This window comes from Amaranthus tricolor, chromosome 3 (assembly GCF_026212465.1).
Source record: "Amaranthus tricolor cultivar Red isolate AtriRed21 chromosome 3, ASM2621246v1, whole genome shotgun sequence".
Classification (NCBI taxonomy): Eukaryota; Viridiplantae; Streptophyta; class Magnoliopsida; order Caryophyllales; family Amaranthaceae; genus Amaranthus; species Amaranthus tricolor.
Genome location: NC_080049.1, coordinates 320,919 through 343,147, shown reverse-complemented (window position 1 = coordinate 343,147; position 22,229 = coordinate 320,919). Strand labels below are relative to the sequence as shown.

At 31.8% G+C, this 22,229-nt stretch overlaps 3 protein-coding genes across 6 annotated transcripts; all 3 read right to left on the bottom strand.

Moving 5' to 3' along the window:
• Positions 1 to 5,662: 5,662 nt before the first annotated feature.
• On the bottom strand, positions 5,663 to 10,429 carry LOC130807962 (uncharacterized protein At4g26450-like). Of its 4 annotated transcripts, none has more exons than XM_057673377.1 (6): positions 10,197 to 10,429; positions 8,212 to 9,753; positions 7,887 to 8,073; positions 6,937 to 7,015; positions 6,231 to 6,326; positions 5,663 to 6,118 (listed from the first exon to the last, which is right to left on the bottom strand). In XM_057673377.1, the coding sequence occupies exons 1-4, from the start codon at positions 10,199 to 10,201 to the stop codon at positions 6,944 to 6,946; spliced, it is 1,806 nt and encodes a 601-aa protein (XP_057529360.1). In that variant the 5' UTR covers positions 10,202 to 10,429; the 3' UTR covers positions 5,663 to 6,118; positions 6,231 to 6,326; positions 6,937 to 6,943. The 4 variants fall into 4 exon arrangements, with proteins under 4 accessions (XP_057529360.1, XP_057529361.1, XP_057529358.1 ...); XM_057673378.1 differs by having other exon boundaries at positions 6,231 to 6,323; XM_057673375.1 differs by having other exon boundaries at positions 6,961 to 7,015.
• A 1,490-nt stretch (positions 10,430 to 11,919) lies between these two features.
• Positions 11,920 to 14,040, bottom strand: LOC130807417 (exopolygalacturonase-like). Its single transcript, XM_057672619.1, has 4 exons — positions 13,897 to 14,040; positions 13,426 to 13,698; positions 12,504 to 13,013; positions 11,920 to 12,156 (listed from the first exon to the last, which is right to left on the bottom strand). Exons 1-4 carry the CDS (start codon positions 14,038 to 14,040, stop codon positions 11,920 to 11,922), a joined length of 1,164 nt encoding a protein of 387 aa, XP_057528602.1.
• Positions 14,041 to 16,211: 2,171 nt separating this feature from the next.
• LOC130807952 (glycerophosphodiester phosphodiesterase GDPDL3-like) lies at positions 16,212 to 22,229 on the bottom strand. The gene is made up of 9 exons (XM_057673361.1): positions 21,990 to 22,229; positions 20,613 to 20,906; positions 20,329 to 20,441; positions 19,503 to 20,004; positions 19,334 to 19,372; positions 18,780 to 19,058; positions 18,458 to 18,603; positions 16,905 to 17,388; positions 16,212 to 16,632 (listed from the first exon to the last, which is right to left on the bottom strand). The coding sequence occupies exons 1-9, from the start codon at positions 22,105 to 22,107 to the stop codon at positions 16,343 to 16,345; spliced, it is 2,265 nt and encodes a 754-aa protein (XP_057529344.1). The 5' UTR covers positions 22,108 to 22,229; the 3' UTR covers positions 16,212 to 16,342.

Here is a 22,229-nt window from a genome sequence, read left to right as displayed (position 1 = left end):
TTAAATGTTCCATGTGATAGACAAATTAAAATGCTAATGACCCGTTTTGTTAGTGGTACCATATGGTGGTAATAAAAATGATTAATAAAAATGATTTATAGTGTAAACTTCATCGAAAGTTCCATGTCATTACCATGGTATTAAAACTTTGATCACAAAAAAGTTTTTTTGTTTACAATTTCCATTAACATCTAATACGTTCTATCTCTTCCAATGGTAATGCATTTGAATAAATTTTATGGAGATTGAAGTTGGACAAGAGCATGAACATCAAGGTAGCTAAGAGATATTTCAACCAAAATTATACTTATTTTTCTTTCCATTATCACCGTTTATTATCACCTACCAATTGGGTCGTAAGTTCTTTGTTAAATTAAGTAATCATTTTAACATATATTTCAAAAGGTGCTCCTTAAGTGCTCGTTAAGGGTGATCGAAGCGCTTGTTCATATGAAAAAAGAATGTTATGGTGGATGATATTAACGTAAGTTTAACAAAATTGTCAACATTTTCTCCACCAAGTGGGAAAGCTTAAAACTCGGGGTCACCATATGAAATTTTCTTAAATAATAGATGCACATAATTAAATGAGTCATTTAAATATTATAATGGACTATATGTCTATATTGTTCATTACAATTTTTATTTATATAAAATAGCTACCATGAGTAAATCAATAACAATTTCAATATTGCCTTTAATACCCCAAATTCTATTAGGGATGAGGCCATGAGATATTCAATATCATTAGATAATGGAATATTGTTAGTTGTATTTTGGGTTAAATTCGTGTTGAAGTGCCTATTATTATCATATTTGATCTGAATTGTCGTATGTCGGAGAAAGAGATGAACATATGTCATGAGATATATATTACTTAAAAAGTAACTCTTATTACTGTGAATTAATTTTAAAAGTAAACCTCCTTGGAACTTGCATATGAATTTTTTCTCATCGTTTGAGTCCAATAAACACACTATTTAAAATTCTACGTATGAGCGGATTGAAGATTTGTGTGGGAACATAATGCCTGCACTTTTAGGGAATGAATAAAATATGAGGTGGAAAGAGGACATACATGGCAATGGAAACATCCATAACTCAGTCTCTAATAATGGTCCCACAAATAAGAAAAGATAGTCAAACATTGATGCCGGTGGAATTCCCCTCAAGTCATTGCAAACATATACTATGATAAATAAATAAATAAATAAATAAATAAATAAAAATCTCACTCTCTAAACCTTTGCTTCAATATAATGAATTTGAAAGCGGTTCACATTTCATTTGTCATTCTTTAATTTATGTATTATTAAGGTGATATAATAGATCTTCATGCTTGATTATTCTCTCTACTTTTTAGGAAATTTTTTGTGTTAAATAATATAAGCATCCACAATGGTAATATATAGGATACATTTCTACTAAAAAAACATAAAATAACATAATTATAACAACTTATTATATTATTATATAATTAATATATGATGATAATGGATCACTTGACTCCACTTAATTATGTGGAAAACTAGGAAAATTGTCAATCAATAATATAAAATTATAATTAGTATAATAGGTCAAGAATATTTTTGTGTCAGATAACTTATAATCTAATAGTATAAATTACTTACGTCAAAAAAAAATTTATATAATTTTGATCCAAAATTGAATTTCAAAGTGGATTAAAATTACATGGAATGATATATACATGTCCTTATTAATCCTAAATTTTAAAACTATATGGATATGGAATAGTATAATTTTTATGAGTATCCTAAAACAATATATAGCTCCTCGTTTTTACAGGTGTATTGCAATGAACAAAGAGTAATTAGTCACGATTTAAAAATATCTTTACAACCAGTTAACAACTCAGTGTAAAAGCAATTTGCATCCTTTATCTTTTAAACATCATTATTATCATTATTATTATTATTATTATTATTATTATTATTATTAGATCACTACCTAATTAACCCTACTTAATTAAGTATATAGCGCTATCTTTTGTGACCAGATCCATTATAAACTTTAGTGCATCTTACTCTTCTATTTTTTCCTTTGTTCAGCTTAATTTCTTTTGTTTATTAATATTATTACTTCAATTTTCAATTTAATTAAGTTTAGCTTGATTTAATAGAACATGTTTTTATCATACAATGTTCAATATATTGTTAACAAATTATCCTTTTTTATTTTTAAGTTACCAATTATTTTTATCTTAAATGGTACGTAAACCATTAAGTTAAGATGGTTACCTTTGGGGATCACTTTTGACAATCAAGTTACGAGTAAATGTACATAAAAAGTACCCAATGCACTCAACACCAAATGCATAGTGACCTTTGTTTTGCTTGAGTAATTAGAGTTTTTATAATTTATGGCGAGAGGCTTAAATAAATGTAAGCTTAGTCGGATTAAAATTTAAATCTTCAGTGTATTTATAGCAGCTTATCATCTAGGAGCGAGTGTCGCGAAAGTCCTTCTTGATCTAAGTGAAACCCGTTACCTAGAACATTTATTCTTCTCCTTTTCTCTTAGCTGATATATCAAAGTCAACCTTTGTTTACATGTCTTTCTCCCATTAGAGATCATAAACTACGACATTGAATGTAACGCTTATCTTTTCGCCAAAAAGGAAAAAAAATACTTTATCCATTAAAATAACTTACGCGTCATTTCAATAGAGTGTGTATAAAATTCACATGAACACATCTAATAGTATGTACTCTTTGAGAAAGATACTTTATCCCTCAAAAAAAAATGATAAAAGAAAATGTACAATATCTCTTTTTAAATGAATTTATTTATTGGCTTCTTTGCAATCGAGTCAAGAGTCAAAGTTTAGACTATTTTATGTTAATATTTATATAACTAGCTTATAGAACATTGCAATTTATATATACTTTAAAATATAATGTAACTATAAATATTTAAATGAGCACCACAATTACTACATGAGTCTAATATCTCTTTATATTATTTCATCCATATATATATATATATATATATATATATATATATATATATATATATATATGTATATATATAATTATATATATATAATTATATATATATATATATATATATATATATATATATATATATATATATATATATATATATATATATATATATATATATATATGAAAGCATGACGCAAATATGGAAGTGGATGATATAATGATGATGAAAGCAATAGGTAGTGAAATAATGATGTAGGTGAATCTAAGATTAGAAGTAATTAAGAATAAATAAAAAATGAGATTAAGTTATTAAGAATAAATATTTATGGCATAGAGTAAGTGTGATGCAATATAACGCGTAGCCTCTTCAACTTGATTAATACTCCCAGTCATGGTCGTACTCGTAGGTCAACAAACTAAGCACAATATCATCAATATCATTTTCTGTAGGGTTTATCTCTGTAGATATTCATATTTAGATTTGATGCTTTTCATGTTTTATACATACATATTTCACTTGTATTTCAAATTCAAAAACTATAATATTTTAAATATGTAATAAGAGTTACCACTAATATCGATATATTACGTGAAAAAATGTTAGTTTTAATACGTTTAGGTATAGAAGAAGTATTTTATTTTATTTAGGCGACACACCTTAAACTGTCTAGATTTTAGTATATTCGAACAGTTCTATTTTGTTAATAGCAAAAAAACTAATAACTTATATTAGAGTTAAAATAATTTATGAGCCAACTCCCTTTAACTTATTAGAATTGCATCAAAGAGAAAAAAAATTAAATTTTAAGAGGTTGGAAGTGATTAGAGAATCGTAATATTTTATTCTTTAATAAAATAAATGTGATATTAAATGAGTAGAAAGATTAAATTGTGTTAAAGACATTAAAAGAGTTTTAAATGTACTTCCTACAGTCTGTTTTGGTCGTTACAAAAGGGTTTTGCACAAAAATTAAGAATCAGTATATTTATACTTAAAAGAAAAATTACGCAGGATAACTTAACATTTTACTAATTTTTCCTATAATAATCCCAACTTTTGATTAATTATGAATAATCCCAACTATAAGAAGTGTTTTACTAAAAAATGCACCAAGGTAACGTTTTACCTGTACAATAACTCATTTTGCATAAAAAAGTATAAAAAATACAAAATTAAATTAAAAAAATTGAAGAATTTTAAAAAATTAAAAAGAGAATCAAGTAAGTTTATTTTTTAATTTTAACTTTTAGTTTTTTAATATTTTTGATTTTTGATTTTTTTTTATTGTAGCAATTAACCTGCAAAATCAGTCACCATTTGGGCAACAATGTTCTTGGGTAAGTGACCCTAAAACTGGGATTATTCATGGTTAATTAAAAGTTGGGATTATGATAGAAAAATCAATAAAAAAAATAGATTATTCTAGATAATTTTTTCTATATATAAAAGACCACGTATTACGAGTCCACTAGAGATGGATGTAAAAGTTATTAAAATATTGGGTAAAAAAAGTATGGGCAAAACAGATATTTGCGTAGTTTGTCTTTTGCCAAATATAGTAGTAATATACTAATATAGCATGTCATTTGACACATTAGCGTAAAAAAGTATAGCAAATATATTGACACGAAAAGAATAGATAATTAAAAATTTAAAATCAAAAGAAAGTAAGAGATCTAATAGAAGTATTAAATAAGATAATGATGTAAAATGAAAATCACATAATAAAATTGAAACTTGAGAGTGGTGTGAGAGTATAGTAGATGTTCGAAACTTTTAAGGATAGGTTGAACAGTTAAGAATAGACATAACAATGTTTACATGTTGATGGAGTATTATTAATTATCCATAAGTCATTTGAAATTGTTATATTTGTTAAGAGGTAGGGAGAATATGAGGAGAAAAGTAGTATATGAGATGAACTTATATCAGTTTTCTTATATTACCTCTTTCTGTTCTATATCAATACTACACTTCCCTACGCATATATATAGCACTAGCAAAGGGAGAAGGAACAAAAGTAACACTATTTCAAGGGATGGATAAACCCACAAAACAATGCATTCACATTGTGTGGTTACATCAATCACATCAATATTTTCTTTTTTGAAAATGTTAACTATTTTCTTTAACTTTCATCGTTGTATTTTTTTAATATCATTTATCATTTATACAATTTAAATCATCTCATTTATTTTTAAATTTTATGCTTGTAGTTTTCTAGAGAGTTTGTGAAATACAGCATAAAACTTTTGCAAAATGTTATTCACATGTTAAGAAATAAGAACTCATTCAAGTTATAATACAAATAAAAAAGGCAACATTATATATATATATATATATATATATATATATATATATATATAATCACTTAATTTTAGAGGTTATAATTGCTTAATTTTAAAGGTTATTTGCAGTTGAGAGAGATAAATAGTAGCTAGAATATTTTAATGCATCTTAATTTTAACGGTTATTTGCGGTTGAGAGAAATAAATAGTAGCTAGAATATTTTAATGCATATTAAATTATTAATTATGATTTTTGAGAGAGATAATAGTAGCTAGAACATAAAATTTTTAATATATATATATATATATATATATATATATATATATATATATATATATTTAAAATTATGATATACATTCTAAAATAACTCAAAAATTGCTTTGAAAACTAAAGAAACAAACAAAAAGGAGCAAAAGTAGCTAGTTGTAGTTGATAATTTGATAAATTAATATGGAGAGAGCAGTCCTACTTATAATTCAATACCTTTAACAATTGACATACAATCCCCAGACAAGAAAGTGTACAGTTAAACTCAAACATACAATCAGCCATTTGTTCAACATTGGAAAACCAATAATCACAAAAGACTAGGAGATACAACAAACTCCTAAAATGTAGATTGCCACTCTGATCTCATGTTCTGTAACCTTTACTCCGTCTGTATCATTCGAGGGTTCTTGGAAGAAGGGGAAGTGCTTTACCTTCGCGTGAAAAAGTTTTGACGAGAATGTGTAAAATAAGACAAGACTCTTGTTGCGTTCAAACCGAGTCTTTTGTTTATTAGTAACTTGAGCTTGATAGTTTTTATTCTCGACCTAAAATTTGACTCCATTCTATTGTAGTAATGTTGATCTTTCTACACCTGTAAAACATCACAGTATAGAAATAACTTCCACTAGACATCTTGAAAAAGCCTTTATATATATACATATATATATACTCAAAATGTAAAGAGGGGCTAATCAGAACAATACCTGATTACAGTACTACCAGCAACTGTTGATTAATGAACTACAGTTCGAAAGGATTTCTCTCTTGTGTAGGCTACTCCCAACCGCGTAAAAGACCTGCTGTAAATCGATATTCAAGCATCAGATTCTGCCCCACCGACAGATACTAATTACACAAGACAACAACAGCGACAAGGCTGAACAGTAGGACAACAAATCTTACATCACCCAGCAATTATCAACGCTTATCAGCATTAGATTTTCCACCATTAATCAACAACAAAGATAAGGCTGTAGTTCAAAAGGATTTCTCACCGTCAATTTCCTTTTTAGTCCGTCCTACAGAATTTGCTACAATTTTATTTTAGAATATAATTCACACTCTTTCTTCAATTTTCATCCACACATTTAACTTGTATTTTCATCCCGTCCACACATTATTCTCACTTTCCCATAGAGTATACATTTTTTTTCCCAATCCCTTATAAAACACCTAGGTTGTACTTGTTGCAAGTCCTATGGGACAAAGGGAGTATTATGTAACAAACAAGCAATGAACATAAAGACAAAGCAAGACTCCTAGCACCAAAAGCAGTAGGAACAACTATGAATTAATCACCAAAAAACTCCAAAGAAAAGGGTTAATATAATCTAAGTTCTAACACAATCACCCATCTTACGATTCAGATGGACTGCGCTAAATATTTGACATGTAAGACAACAATAATACCAGCAATTTAAATATCTGGCATACTTAGAGGAATTTCTCCCAAGGACATGTAGATTGGATCATCTTCACTGAATGTTGTCTGCAATAATTAGCAAAAAAACTAGTCAGCGAAAAACACCAGCAAATGCATAGTTTATTAACATAGAGCAAAGCAATAAGAACATGAAATACACTCAAAATGCAAAAGACATGCAGATCATCATTGTCAATATCAAAAGTGGAGAAATACGTACGACTCAAACCCCAATCTCCAGTTTCTGCAACATCAGATTTCTGCTAGCCTGTACTTTTTATAATTTGGAATCCTACAAAAATTATTTCTAGTTTTACACTTTATCCCTAAACTCAATTCAAACTCAACTTTATTTACCAAGAGTCTTGTGAACAATTTAGAAACTTGTGTCACTTCAAGAGTCTTGCAATGAGTTTTTTTTTTTATCAAGACTGCATGTAAGACTATCTTTTTTTCACTACAAGACTCATTGTCAGACTAGCAATGTTGATACCCTAAGATACCAACATATGCAAAACAATAGTCTCAGATGAATATCCATGAAAAGGAAAGTCATTAAACCATCCTATTACAGCAGGTCTGGGCAACACATTCTCAAGCTTTTTAGCTACTTAAAACCACCCGAAGATGGGAAAGAACTTAAAAAGAACTCAAAATGGAAAGATGAGCATGTATTATCATCCTAAAATCCTGTCATTTACACCATTTCATTGCTAGCCTCCATTTTAATTACCTAAAAACAAAGAAGCCACCAGTCACCAATGTAAACTATTACTCATTTTCTGATTTGTTCCATACCCACCACTATCTAATGTGGAATCTCCTACTATGGTAACAGCCACATTAAATGAGAAAAGCTTTTAAAATTAAAATATCAATTAAGGAATTGAAACTATAATATGAGATCATGCAGCTATTTAACCATCAGGGCTAATACCTCGCCATGATTTAGGCTAATGTCAGTGTGAAAAGTATTTATATCAGGCTGAACTGAAGAGCAATTTGGGACATCATTACCAAGCAACTCTGAGATCATGCTCCCATACCCGTCCTGACCATCTGGATTCTCAGTAGTATTTTGCGGATTTTGAAAGCTGTCCATGACTGTGGTGCCAGCCGCTGGACTGCTCACATGAAATATAAGATCAGACATAGAGTCAAAAACATTCTCATCAGCATAAAACTTGCCATGCATAGATGGCGCAAAACAGTTGAAAAAAGAGCTAGCAGGAACAGAAAAAGAATCCAAGAGGTTAACATACTTTTTCACTGAATCATTTGACCTTTTGCATTCCTCCAAAGATGAATTTTCCAGATCGATTATTTCAATATCTTTTCGTAATGATCCAAAGTCAGTGCGCTCATTAGTTACATTGCAACTATTCCTCATGGACAGATCAATATCAACGGGGAAATTTCGACTGGGATCTGACATTGACGGATACAACAAAGCTGAAGCATCATGATTGTCATGCATGTCAGGGCCCTCCATGAGATTCAGATCACAGATTTTAAATGAGTTGGAAAGCATCTGCTTCTCTTCATTTACATCAGATTGAACACCGAATTTTAGAGGCAATGAGACATTCGTAAAGCTCTCTTGACTAACAGACACATTAAAAATGGTAGCAGCATTTTTGGCTGCTGAAACAGAATGCCCATCGCTCATATCAGAAAGTTGCAAGTATTCATCACTCTGAGCAACAGTAAGCCATTGTTGTTGCTTAGCTTTTTTGGCTCCATCGGTGCTACTTTCTTCCTCAATAGGTCTTTTTTCAACTCTATCTTTGCCAATCGAACTGCACATTCCGAGCTCAGTCAATCCACTAGAATTTGGCTCATACGAAAATGACAGAGGTTCCAAAGCTTTTTGTTGATGATCCGAAATAGTTGAACCAAGACATTTGGGACTAGAATTCTCTTCTGAACCATTCACAGAATCACGTTTGTTGGAGTCCAGAGAAGCATGCTCGATCTCACTGACATAGTTCTCTTGGCTGGTCAAAAATAGATTGCCCTTTGGAGAGCTCCCTACTAAAGGAGAATTGATCCCCTTCTCTTCCACTTGCTGAATAGACAAAGTATCCATAGTAGTATCCTTCTCTTTGTCATGATTATCTGTGTCATTTTTCAACACCTCAAAGACGGTATTTCCAGCATCTAACGCAATCTGTTTATCATTGTTATTTTCAGCCGAAGTTGTCACCTTCGACTTTGAATCACCAAGAGAGCAACCGTTTCCAATCCCATCCTCCGACTCACTATACTTATCATCTTTGGCCAAGATCTCATCTGGATGCGAATTCTGAACATTAGTATCAGTACTTTTGATAGCATCCTTGTTTAAAGTATCATTTTCAACTGCAACAGCAGCCCTTGAAGGAGGTACATTTTCAGTCAAGGATCCTTCCTTTTCATTCTCACGAATCCAATCAGAACTAAAACTCCGAGAGGGTCTAAGTCTTCTCCTCTCCCTCGAGTAATTCCTCAAATCTAGCTCAACTGAAGACCTACTACTACTATCCTTATCTTGTGAACTACGAAGATCATAAGATTCGTCGACATTGTTTCTCAAACTGCCATTCTGATATTTACCAGGCAGCACATTTGACGACAATAATCCACGCGAAACTAAATACTCAACAGCTAATTTACCTGCCTCCATGAAAAGATCGCCTTTGCGAGGCATCTGTGGAGATGAATGATGGCGCCATTGTGGAGAAGGTTTAGGAGCCCCACGCCCAAAACTGCGGTAGTTGTTTTGTGGTTCAGAATTATAGAAACCTATTCCAGTCATATTAGACCTGCATCCATCCCATTCATTCATACATATCAACATAGACTACAAGTCTACAACCAATTAAGACTACTTTTCAAAGATTACCAGACAAATACTAATCAGACTAAAAACTGATGAATACTCCTACAAGTCCAAAAAGGGGGTTTATGATCTTAAAATCTTTCAAAAACCAATCTTGAACTAATAAATTTTTCACTTCTAACAGATTAGTATAACGATGACAATATTGTCTAAGAAAGCAGAATCAACGATAACAGCTACTCTCACAGATTAAAAAGAAAGGGGGAGAAGAAGAAATCAAAATAAAGAGGGAAATTAGAATAATCTATGATACCCAGATGGTGATTTGGAATCAAAACATTAAAGATGACAAACCTTCTTTAAAATTAAATCAAAATCAAAGAATACCTACTAAACATTAGATGCAAAGAATAAGAGAAAACTTACCTCATAATTATTCTTAGGGGAAAAACAAAAAAGATTCAAACTTGAAGTGCCTTGACAGTTGCCATCAAAGCCTGCAACTTTGGATTAAATAAGAAGAATTCAAATCTGGAGGAGAAAGTAATTGGGTGATTAGGTTAGAGAGGAGGAGTGATCGAGTGATACAGAATTTCCTTAGTTATGTTTTTCAGTTTCGAGTTGATAGGTGTAGCTAGTAGATTGTTGATGAAATTGTACACACTATCTTATTGAGAACTATCTTCATACGAGTCTTTGACTACTTTGTCCTCTTTCGTTTGCGTCGTAAAGGAATTGAGTTATTTTTTAAAAGCGATAATAAATAAAAAGGAATAAATTATGTGGATAAAATTAAAGAGTTAAAATATATGGATCATATTTAAAGAAATTGGTGAGTTATTGTCTATAAATAAAAATAATGCAAATTAAGTAGGACAGATTAACATTGAAAACGATGCAAAATCAATGTGACAAAGGGAGTATATTATTGGTTTTTTTTTTTTGAATTCTTCTAGTGATCACATAATTTAGGGTTTTCTATGTGGATCGTTCTTGATTATTTATATAAATAATGATCTTGAGTTTTGCATCAATAGTGCAATGTGAATTTTTTAATGAAAAAACATTAAATGACTGTTAATTGTGCGTATTTACCAAAATAACTTCAAACTGTGGCAACTTAAATACAACAGTAAACCCTCTATATACCCAAAATTGTTTTCTCATCAATTTTTTTCATCCATCAATCGAGAATTGGCCAAGTTCAACTTTGTTTTCTCACAACAATGAAGTGCAATGGATTAAAACTAACAGTATTGTTGTGCATCATCTAGGTTTGCAGAGGTAAAAATTTATCATAGTTAACAATCCAAGACAGTTGTATTATATATGTAGGGCTTGCAATTTTTTCCAATGGATGTTAGAAACTAATTTGAGAAGAGGTAATGGAGGCTACAATTTTGATGATGATCTATTTCGATAACAAATGGGTGTTAATCTTTTGAAGGAAAAATTAAAGAACTTGAAAAACCGATTTTTAAGGCACTGAAGTTAATTGTTGTGCTATTTTTTGTATGTTGTATTTGTAGTGGAAAACTGAAGTGGACTATGTTATGTAATTGGTTGAACTAAGAAGGTTACTGTCTTTCTTGCTCTTATTGATGTAATTGCAATGTAATTGATGTGCTAAATCTAGAAAGGAAAGACAGGATACACTAGTGGAAAAAATCTCAAATGCTGTGGTTTTTTGGCCACTATATGCTGCGGTTTTATCGCAGCACAAAAACACTAACCTTATTTATTGTAACCGCAATATATACTCAGTTATTGTAACATCATTTGCTGCGGTTTATCAAGAACCGCAGTATATACTCCATATTTTTTTCCCTAATTATTTTATACTGCATCTTTGTAAAACCGCAGCATATATTGCACAGTAAATGTTTTTTCCACTAGCGACAATCGTTATTAAAGATTATAAAGGCTTACAATTACATGCTGATGAATCATGTAAAGGCTTACAATATACTTGGAAAACATGCTGATGAATCATTATTATAAAGCCTTACAATTACATGACAAATTAAAGATAATAAAGGCCGGGAGATGATCAAGACGCTCTACATTAGTTGGCATAGCAAGAATTCCACATGCCCAAATAGAATTACTTTCTTTTAGAAAACAAAAATAGGAGTATCCTATTCCTATGTTATGAAAATAAGGGGCAAGGTTTAGGAAGTTGTACACCAGAAACCTTGCCACTTGCATAGGAACAATTTGAAATAGATGTTCCATCTTCCCCATTGTACTTTATATTTATGTCCTCCAACTCTATTCTATTACACGGTGTACTCCTACTACATTGTAAATTCACTGCAATCTTTGACCTTGATGTTCCATGTATGTTGCTGAACGTCACATCTTGTATTTCAACTTTTGAAGTCCCCTATTTTGTTACAACATTTGTTGGCTTCATTATCATCAATCATCATCATACCTAATAACTCCCTAGGCCCACTCATGTGAACACACCCATAAGGCACCCGTGGAGTTGGGCCAACAAAACCACGGATAATGAGTGTTGACTTGCATAAAATTACTCATCAAGCATTTTATACAAGTCCACAACCTACTATTTTAGTAATGTGAGATGGAGTATTTTTGCCGGCTCATAGAATTCATGATCCGGGTTGAATGGTGGCAGACCATACCCTTATCAAATGGGATAAGGAGGTTGCGGCCAGCTCAATGATAAAAACAAATTAAGACCTATTGGTAATTGGCAAGATATACCTGTCCACAAGATCCAGCATCACAGTAATGTTGATCAAAAATGATAGGATTATAAACATTATCCATGATAATCTCCTGATACTGAATATTTGATACAGTTCCAGGATAATCAGTAGCCCAAGTCTTGATTCTTAAACCATTAGTAGTACCAGAGAGATTGCAATGTTTGACAGTAACATGATCCACATGTTCATTAGGCGAATGTCCCATGCTTCCAATGCTAATTCCATGTCCAGGACCACAATTAACACCACTTATGGTTATGTTTTTAGATCCGGTGAGAATGGCAATACAATCATCTCCTGAGGCTATGTTTGAGTTTGTTATTGTAATCCCATTTGAAGCTCCAATCTTAATGCCATCCGTGTTATGACTTTCTTCTGGGGATGATATCCTTATTTCATTCAACTCCGTATTGTTCACTGCAAATAATATCAAATGGGTCCCTTGGCTGTTCCTTAGTTTTATGTTTTCTGCTTTTGAATTTGTCACAAAGCTTAAGCTCAGCATCTGAAATCATATTAATGTTACCGTTGGTATATAATATCTCTTGGATTATCAACCATAAATTTGAGTTTTTTTTTGAATTGGTTCCTTAATATGGTGTCAGAGCCAACATAATAAGAGGTCATGAGTTCGAATATCAACCACGACCCCTCATTTAAAGGTGAAATATTTAACGTTAGGTATGAGTATGACTTGTGTTGTATCCTCACTTTTAACTCAAAGGGCTCCTGTGGGCGTGTTAGACTATATAATATATTTTGAGTTAACTTTAAATATATTTCTATATGTTCTTTCAACTAATTAGCTAATTATTAGTTTTAGAAAACTAAACAAAAATAATAAATTAACATTAAATTTATATTTAATTCCTCCGATAAATAAAGATTAGAGAATGCAGAGAAAGAATACAATTTACCGAGGAAAGCCTAGAATTAGGTTGTTTTGGTGGGCCTTGACCATCAAATGACCCACCTCCAGTTAGTGTCAGTCTGTTGATATGACGAAACTCGATCCAAGAGCCCGGTTTCAAGCTCAATGGAGCCTTCAAAGTGCCCGAATTATGAAATTCTATTGGGCCACTACATGGGCCGCTCAATATTACTGGATTTACAAAGTAAGTCTCTGAAGATATGTCTAATCTTGAGGCACCCTTCCATTTGCACGCATCATTCCATGCTTTAACTAACACCTACCATACCAAAACATATTGCACAATTATTAAGAAAATAACAAAAATATGTGCATAAAAATTTAAAAAGTGAGAATGACATTACGCAAAGTAAAAATATTACAAAGTTAAGGGTTGGAATTGGCTCAAATAAAATTATTGGTTAAACTCCGAGGAACTAAAAGAGTAATTAGATTTGAATAAAAATGAGTTATTAACCTTACTATTATCCACTTCTCCACCTTTGACAGCACCATAATTTTCCAAAGTGAAGAACTTTACTTGACATTGCCCTTTGGTGATTAAGCAAAAGATTAAAACTAATATGAGAGAATTTTTTGTAAGAGATGCTTTGAAATCCATCTTATCAACTCTGTTAATTATTTCCAACTAATTATTTCCTTTATATAAGTGAGTATTAGTGGTGATCATAAAAAATCTTGACTATCCAATTATATATATATATATATATATACATAGATAATTTATGCATAATCAAGGAAAATCATGGTATATTTTTATTTTTTTATTCATAATATGATCATAATAAGTCATATCTTATTCAATTTTCAGCTTTAATTCATACTATATGTTTATCTCATAATTAAGGGAAATTATTTATATGATCAATATGAAACAATTGGAGTAATAAAAGTTCCAATATAACTCAAATCACCAGAAAATATAGTTAAAATAAACTGAAAATAGTAGAAAATAGGCCAACATATTTATTACCTTTAATATTTTTTAAGTCTACTTTTGAAAATGCATGATTGATGCAATCCATAAAATATAAAGTTAAACCTATTATATATACGTATATGGAGTAAGTATTCGATATAATATTAGAAAATATATAATCTAATAGGATATAAGTATAAAATAATAACAAAAACTACTAATCTATATATACATATATGATAATAATGTCATATATGATACTGCTATATATATATATATATATATATATATATATATATATATATATATATATATAGCATGGAAGAATTTTAAAGAGTGTCCCTTGTCCTTAGTATGTATGGTTTAGTCCAACTTCAAATAACGTGCACTGGAAATAATATTTTCTTTTTTATACTTAAATTGCATGATTATAGTGTTTAAATGAAAAAGTGGGAGTAATTAAGTGAATATAAGACATTTATTCTTATCCCTTGCCTATAACAATTTGTTGACATTCTTAAACAAGATTTGATGATTAATGTGGTTAGAAAATTTCCTTATAAGTTTTATTGGAAATAATAAAAGATAATACCAAATGATTTGGTAAAAAAAGACCTTATCTTGTCTCATTATTCATCTTTCACAAATTTTCAAATGATTTCTAATAGTGTTATTAAATGTATGTTTATTGTCATGACTTATAATCTTAAATGATCATATACAATTTTAAAGTAATTATGTTTAATTTTATAATCTTAACGTAATCACTTATAATCTTAAAATTAACAGTTATATACAATCTTAAACTAATTTATTACAGAAATGAGTTAATAATTAATTAGAAATATAATATTTTTGTGATAGCAAACTTATATTGAAGTGAAAAAACAGAACTTAGCTTGCATCAGATATTATCATTTTATGGTGGACCGAGCAAGACTTTAAACATACCAAAAACAATGTTGTTAAATGAACTAATAACTCAAAATACAAATGCAAATTGTAATTTGTAAAATATAACGCAAATACAAATATAAATTACAAAAAATAAATTTGTATTCCCTTGAAGAATGGCTATGGAACTCCTTTGATCACTAAAAAAGACATTTTGAAGGTTGTGCAACGATGAATGTCACTCAAAAATTTGATATTTATAGAAGGCGTGTAATTATTTTTTTTTGATATTTCTCTCGCAAGGGTACTTGGGATGATAAGTGAAATTCACAAAGATATACTATCTATTACAACAATCCCTTAGCACATAGAGAATGCAATGTAAGACAATGTATTGTAGATAGATTATGAACTTAAAAGATGTAATAAAAGTAATTACTCCTTCACCACACTTCATACAAAAGAGAAGCAAAAACAATGTGTATGTTCTAAGACAAATTCTAAAAAAAGTATATAAGGGTGGAATGCCCCTATGCACACATATCCTATATGTAGATGCGTGTGCTGTCAACCGATGCCCACCTATGAAACAAATGATTCAACCAATCCCAACTTATAAAACAAATGATATAGCATCAGTTACAACCAACATTTGAAGGTTACCAATCCTTGGCAATGTTTGTAATCAATCATTACAAACGAACAAAACTAACAAAATCACAAAAACCAAGACAGGGAACTGGCGACGAGTTGTTGTCCAAAATGCCAACTCGGCTTTTCAATTTGTCTCAAATTTGAGACAAGGCAGTGGACAGGCGACGACTCGTTGATTATGGGCGATGAGTCGTCTTTTCCCACTGTTTCAATTTTTTGCGTTTTTCCTATTTGTCATATTTTGGATTGTCCCACTATATGTAGTATGTAGTATATATATGATCTAGGTCTTTATATGCTCCAAATGTCCAACACACATAAGATAAGGAATAAAGAAATTAAAGGCTCTGACATTGTTGTTGTTATCGTTATCGATATATATGGACGTAAAAGAATCAAATATGTACCAAGAATTGTCTTTCAATAATACAAAAAACTAACAAAAGAGAAGAGCAACTGCCACAATGAAAGCCGAAAGAGAGACCAAGGCAGATACGGTAGTTTTATGTTGACCATTTGGAGTTGTTGGAGCTTCTGCTGTCGGGGCCGAAGCATTTTGTCGCACCACAGCAGAAAGAGGGGGTTCTGTCACGTTTTCACGTGTTAGAATCGGACCAGGAGCTGCTGTTGGAGGTGTTGCTCCTGGTCCAAGACCTGTCAAGAGTGCACCAGGCTGAGCTGGGCTCATGTAAGGTGGAGTGTCGGTCATCTTCAGACATAGATTCTCTGCAGAACAGAGAAATTCCTACATCAGTACCTTCAAAAACATGTATCTTTCTTTTCCATCAATAGTTACGTTTTTGCTATTAAGGGTCAATGGAAACGAACATGTTTGTTATCACTAACAAATGTAAAGTTGCGTACATCTGATTCCCAAACCCTGCCTGAGTAAGAGCCACATAACAGCATTGGGGAATGCAATGTTGTATTAAAATAGAGGATATTTAAGTGAAAAACAGAGACACTAATCAAAATTTAAAGCTAAATTAAAAACTTACTCCTGTATGCAACAGCTGTTCGGGGGAAGTCTGTTATGACACCATCAACATTAGCTGCATTGACCAAAGTATTGATCTCCACGATTGGATCCGAGAAAGCGTCAAATGGGATGCTTGTAAATTCATTTCTGAGAATCTGAACATACACGGGCAGCTTGAATGACTGAAACTGTGCTACAACATCAGTCATATTTTCATAGAACCCCAGTGGAAAGGGACTGATGGACTTTCTATCGACAACCACGGAATTGGCAAAAGTTTTGATGTCTGTGATGGTATCATTGAGGACCCCATCAACTATCTCATCGACTTCATAGACTAATTCGTAGTTGTTCTCCCCTTTCAGCACCTTGAGGACAGAGCTGCTGGTGGATTGAACCATAACCTTCTTTGCTGTTGGGCTGTTATAACCAGCTTTGTCCAAAGTATCCAAAACTGCATCAGTTATACTCAGTCCTTGGTTTAATGCCAGGTATTCTGCATTCTGAACATCCATAAACACAGGATCAGGCTCCATTGAACTTTACTATATATGTTCCGTTATGTACCAAAAAAGAATAGGCCACACTTCTAACTTTTGTATTTTCATATATACTTTATGTCAAGGAACCAACTCAACCAAAAGCTTAAGCTGATGGTTGAAGTCCAAGGTTATGCCATATGAGCTATCACGTCACCTTACACAAGAGTCCGATGGACTAGAAGTGTGGATATAGCACATGCCCGCCTCATACATCGCGCTAAATATTTTATTTTAAAATGAGGGGTGGAACAGATTTGAACCCATGAGGCTGTGACCTTTTTATCATGTTAGCTTCTGATAACTATGTCAACGAACAAACTAAACCAAAAATTTAAGCTGAAGCCCTAGGATATCTTATATAATCACTTCATCGTAACATTTTCAAAGTCCGAAAAAATATAGACTATACGGGTTGGGTTCAATGAAAATGCAAATTAACTTCTAAGAAATAGAAGTCGATGGATAGTAATGGGATATCACAATCTAACTCATTCTATAGAAAATGAAACAAACCAAATGTGGCCTATATTATTTAGGAATAGTGGGAAGGGAATGGTCTTGAAATGCAATTTTACTGCATCAACATTACCCCATGCCTCTTAAGAGGCTCCTTCCTATGCAGGGTAAGATGCTGTCTTAGTCCTATAATTTGATACACAATATCATAATTGTTCTTCAAAAGTAGGCCTTACATTTGAAGAATATAATTTTTTCTTTTTATTCCATTTTAATAGAAGTATATTAGTTTATATGTAGTTCTATTCCCTTAATTTTAAGGTCTATAGCTTCCAAAAAAGCTACCAGGTAGCTTCTTTTGCTTGTAATCTAAGAACCATTAACCCCATTAATATAATTGTCAAGATCAAATTCCAAATATAGAAATAATGCAGCACATAACACATGCCCTATAGTTCCATAAATTCAGGATGGTACCAGCTTGTATAACCAGAAACTTCGCCACAAGAAATGGAAAGTCCAAGGAAACCCACATCCAGATTCTAGATAATAACAAGCACTGCATTGCACTCACCTCTATTTTGATCGACACGCCAACAAGTGAAGTTGAATCTTTAGCTAGGTCTAAGAAATCAGCCAAAGACACAATTTTTCCAGCAGTCCTAAATTTCGGGTTTCTTAGCAAACCTGAACTTGCGCCGTAAGGGTTTTCAACCACAGCTGCAAGCAAGGAAAAGTAAACGAGTAAAGGGTCAATTAGTGGGAACGTAACCTTGCATGGAAATGCTGTTATCTATTTTGCTTTCAAAAAGCTCAATGAGGAAGGGAAAATGGTACGAAAATGAGTATTACCAAAGTCACTTGGATAATGAAAACATAATAAACATACTACTTACGAGTCAAGCCTTGAATATCAGCCCAGTTTAGACTGAATGAAAATATTCCAGGACCCGGCTGAATTTCTGGAACAACCGAAATAAGGTTTCTGAATTGTGTGGCTTCTGTGTTATTCAGGAGATTGGCAGAGCTTAGACAGAAAGGTATCCCATCCTTTGACATTTGAACAGAGCAATCAATATAATCTGCACCATCTTTAATAGCTTGTTTATATGCCATGTCAGTACAGCCAGGGAAGTCTCCGCTTGCTCCATCATGAGATATAACCAAGGGTTTAGCTGAAAGTAAAAAGAAAACAGACAGGAACAGTTTATTACGAGCTTTTAGTACGAGGTACGTATGCTAGAATAATCCTTCTTGTTGAGCCAATTCAAATATTGAACAAGTAAGCAGCTTTTAATTAAAGATGAACTCGATCACTTTTTCTCTCCCTAAGACGAGTCACTAACTTGCTTCTCACGACTGAGTTCATTGTGTTAATGCTTGATGCTTTATCACATATATTAGAGCTAAAGTCCAACACAAAAAAAGAAAGAAAGAAAGAAATACAGACCTTGTGCTGAGGCATTTGTACCAAGATGGGCAAAGCATTCTGCACAAAGTTAACAAAATTAGCATATAATTAAGAACTGTTTATTGGAGTGATAGCAACAGCAAGTCAAAAACAAATTTTCGTTTAGCTGTTTCTATCAGCGAAAGGAAAAAAGTAGACTAAAACTGACCTCTTGCTTCTGATGATGTTATTGGGAAATCAGACAATACACCATCCACAGAGAACTCATCATTATCGATAAAAGAAAGATACTCATCAACTGGGTTGTAACTGTAATTGTAAGCAAAAAGATTGTCATTTGCGAAATCTGCAGCAAAAACTTCAAGTCCAACTCTATGAGCATCAGCCACCAGAGAAGTATGAGGTAAGAGGTATGAAGTTGGATCCATAGGCCATATGTAACCCTTTGGGACAAGGATACCGGAAGCAAAAGTCTTTATCATAGTAAGATTTGTCAAGAGGGAGCCATATGTCAGGTTGGTTGAAGGCTCTGTTACATCCATGTCAAGAAAGCGGAAAACCAGTTTTGTGCTCGTTGATGCAAATGGCGTTGCAAGTCCTCGCAAGAAGTTAACTTCAGGTGACGAAATGTGGCTAATGTTTATGCTCTGTGATATGTTAAGGATAAAGCTCCTCATGCTCATATTGTGTTCAGTATAGAAAGCATCATGCTGCACAAGATATCAAAAAAAAAATTGTTAGTAATCAAATTTTCTGCATTGCTTGAGTTCAAATTGCCAACAACTATGCACTAACTGATATTTTTGGTAACGGGTTTGCACACAACAAGAACCGCATAAGAGGAAAGTTGGTTGCACATAAATGCAATGAGGTTCCATCCTAAAACTAATTGGTATTAAGAGGAGTAGCCCATTAAGTATATATGTTACTCTACCTCCTAATTGTTCGATGTGGATCATATGTGGGTGATTTTTCGAAGACTAACTAATGGACAGATTTATACTATATTAATCTATAAAGGGCACAGCGCACACCTCAACATTTAACCAGAATCCAGCAGATTGGGTTTGTGTAAACACTTCTTCAACAGTCTGAATGAGAAACATGCCATCGAAAATCGGACTTCGAGAAATAATTCCTCGAGTTACTGCAGGATAGAAGTCATTGCGAACCATCAAAAATTCAGAAATACCAACTTTTAGAATGTGGAAATGCAATCAAAATGGTGATATTGAGCTCACAAAACCAGCATTATTTTCAGCAGTTACAAGAAAAGAAGAAACTGTCACAAGAATCAGATCATTTTGGAGAGACTTACAAGGGACATTGGATAAATCCTGAAAAGTAAAATCAATGGAGAAATATCCTTGGGTTGAAACACCATTAACAGCATATGTGTTGGAAGCATTTGGGAAAGCTTGTTTAATAACAGATGAATTTTGCAAGTCCAGTGAAGGGAAGCAAATTCCCACAGCATCTTTTGTCAACTGAACATCACACCATAATACCAAATCTGGTACACTCACTGCACTTGCAAATTGGTATGCATTCAAACTTGAATCTGGAAATAACCCTGAAAATCCACCTCTTGCTATTACCAATGGAGGTAATCCTGCAACATTTTTTGGACATTAGAATTTACCAAATATTCTTTAAAAAACTATATAATAATTCAATTCTTTTGAGAAAAACCTAGTTTAACATTGAACAAAGTAGCAAACAAGTTGTAACAAAGTTTGACAAACGCCTAATAGATGATTGGTGTGGTTGATTTGACCGTCCAACTGATTTTATGTATAGTTTATACCAGCTGATTATAGTAACAGTTTGTTATAAATTAATTGATTAATAACAAGTTTTTTGAGCCACATAATTCTCCAAACACTAGCATTGTATTAAATGGTCTGACCACTCAATCATCTATTTGTACCAAATATTAGCTAAAATTGTCCAAACAACTATCTTATTTGTAGGGGTGTTTTCATGTTCATGGTGTGGCATGACATGTGATGTTAAGCACATACACAGATGAATGATAATGATCTATGTTCTATGATGTATGTGAGCATGTAAAAGCATATGTTTTGTTTGAAGATTATGAGAGTAGGTGAGGGTTTTGACTTTTGACCTTGTCTTCAAGTTCAAATTTTACCAAAAATAATAAGGTAGATGAGATGTACATTGTTATTTCACTATAATTTACATAGAAATTAAAGAATTAATTTTTATTAATAATGACAGCTGTTAATTAGCTAATATTGTTGATCATACATGCATGTATGTGCATGGATGTCACTAAGACAAGTCTCACAGTATATCGATCTCATCCTCAATAGTAGCTCATTTTATCTTAAACTAAAATATAAATTAAAATTATATTTTTATTCAGCTATTTCCCAAATAACCAAAAAAAAAAAACAAAAAAAAAAAATACAAGCAAGAAATAAAATTATGAACAATTTCTTGTTAAACTCAAATGAAATGTACAAAACGATTAAGATATTAAATCATATAGTCAATCCAAATATTTTGGAATTAAGGAATTTACATTGATGTTGTAGTGAAAAAATGGTGAGCCAAAATACCTTTTTGGACAATGTATATAGCAAGAACAATTACATCTACAATATATTATTAGAAAAAAAAAAAAGAAAAAAAGAAAAAAAAAGAAAGTTGAAGTAAGATAGATAAATACCATTGAGTGTTAACCATGTGGAATTAGAAACAGATTGAGCAGAAACAAATGTAGATAACTGAAGAACTTGAATTATTACTGCAATCAGACCAAATTTAATTAAACCTTCAAAATCCATAATAATGTTTTTGTTTTTATTGTAGAAAGTTTCAGAACTTCAAAATTAAAGATGAGTTGATGATTTCATTTCCAATTGTAAGAATTACTAAAAAGAGTAATAAAAATGACTAATTCAATATG

Coding starts and splice junctions, on each gene's coding strand:
- LOC130807962 (XM_057673375.1), bottom strand. Junction 8,074..8,211: donor TCAAATGATTCAGTGAAAAA/GTATGTTAACCT, acceptor TCATGTGAGCAG/TCCAGCGGCTGGCACCACAG. Junction 7,016..7,886: donor TTAGCCTAAATCATGGCGAG/GTATTAGCCCTG, acceptor TAATTATTGCAG/ACAACATTCAGTGAAGATGA.
- LOC130807417 (XM_057672619.1), bottom strand. CDS start 14,040: ATGGATTTCAAAGCATCTCTTACAAAAAATTCTCTCATATTAGTTTTA. Junction 13,699..13,896: donor GAGAAGTGGATAATAGTAAG/GTTAATAACTCA, acceptor TTGGTATGGTAG/GTGTTAGTTAAAGCATGGAA. Junction 12,157..12,503: donor ATGCTGGATCTTGTGGACAG/GTATATCTTGCC, acceptor GTAACAAAATAG/GGGACTTCAAAAGTTGAAAT.
- LOC130807952 (XM_057673361.1), bottom strand. CDS start 22,107: ATGGATTTTGAAGGTTTAATTAAATTTGGTCTGATTGCAGTAATAATT. Junction 19,373..19,502: donor AACATCATCAGAAGCAAGAG/GTCAGTTTTAGT, acceptor AACTTTGTGCAG/AATGCTTTGCCCATCTTGGT. Junction 17,389..18,457: donor GCGTGTCGATCAAAATAGAG/GTGAGTGCAATG, acceptor ATGGATGTTCAG/AATGCAGAATACCTGGCATT.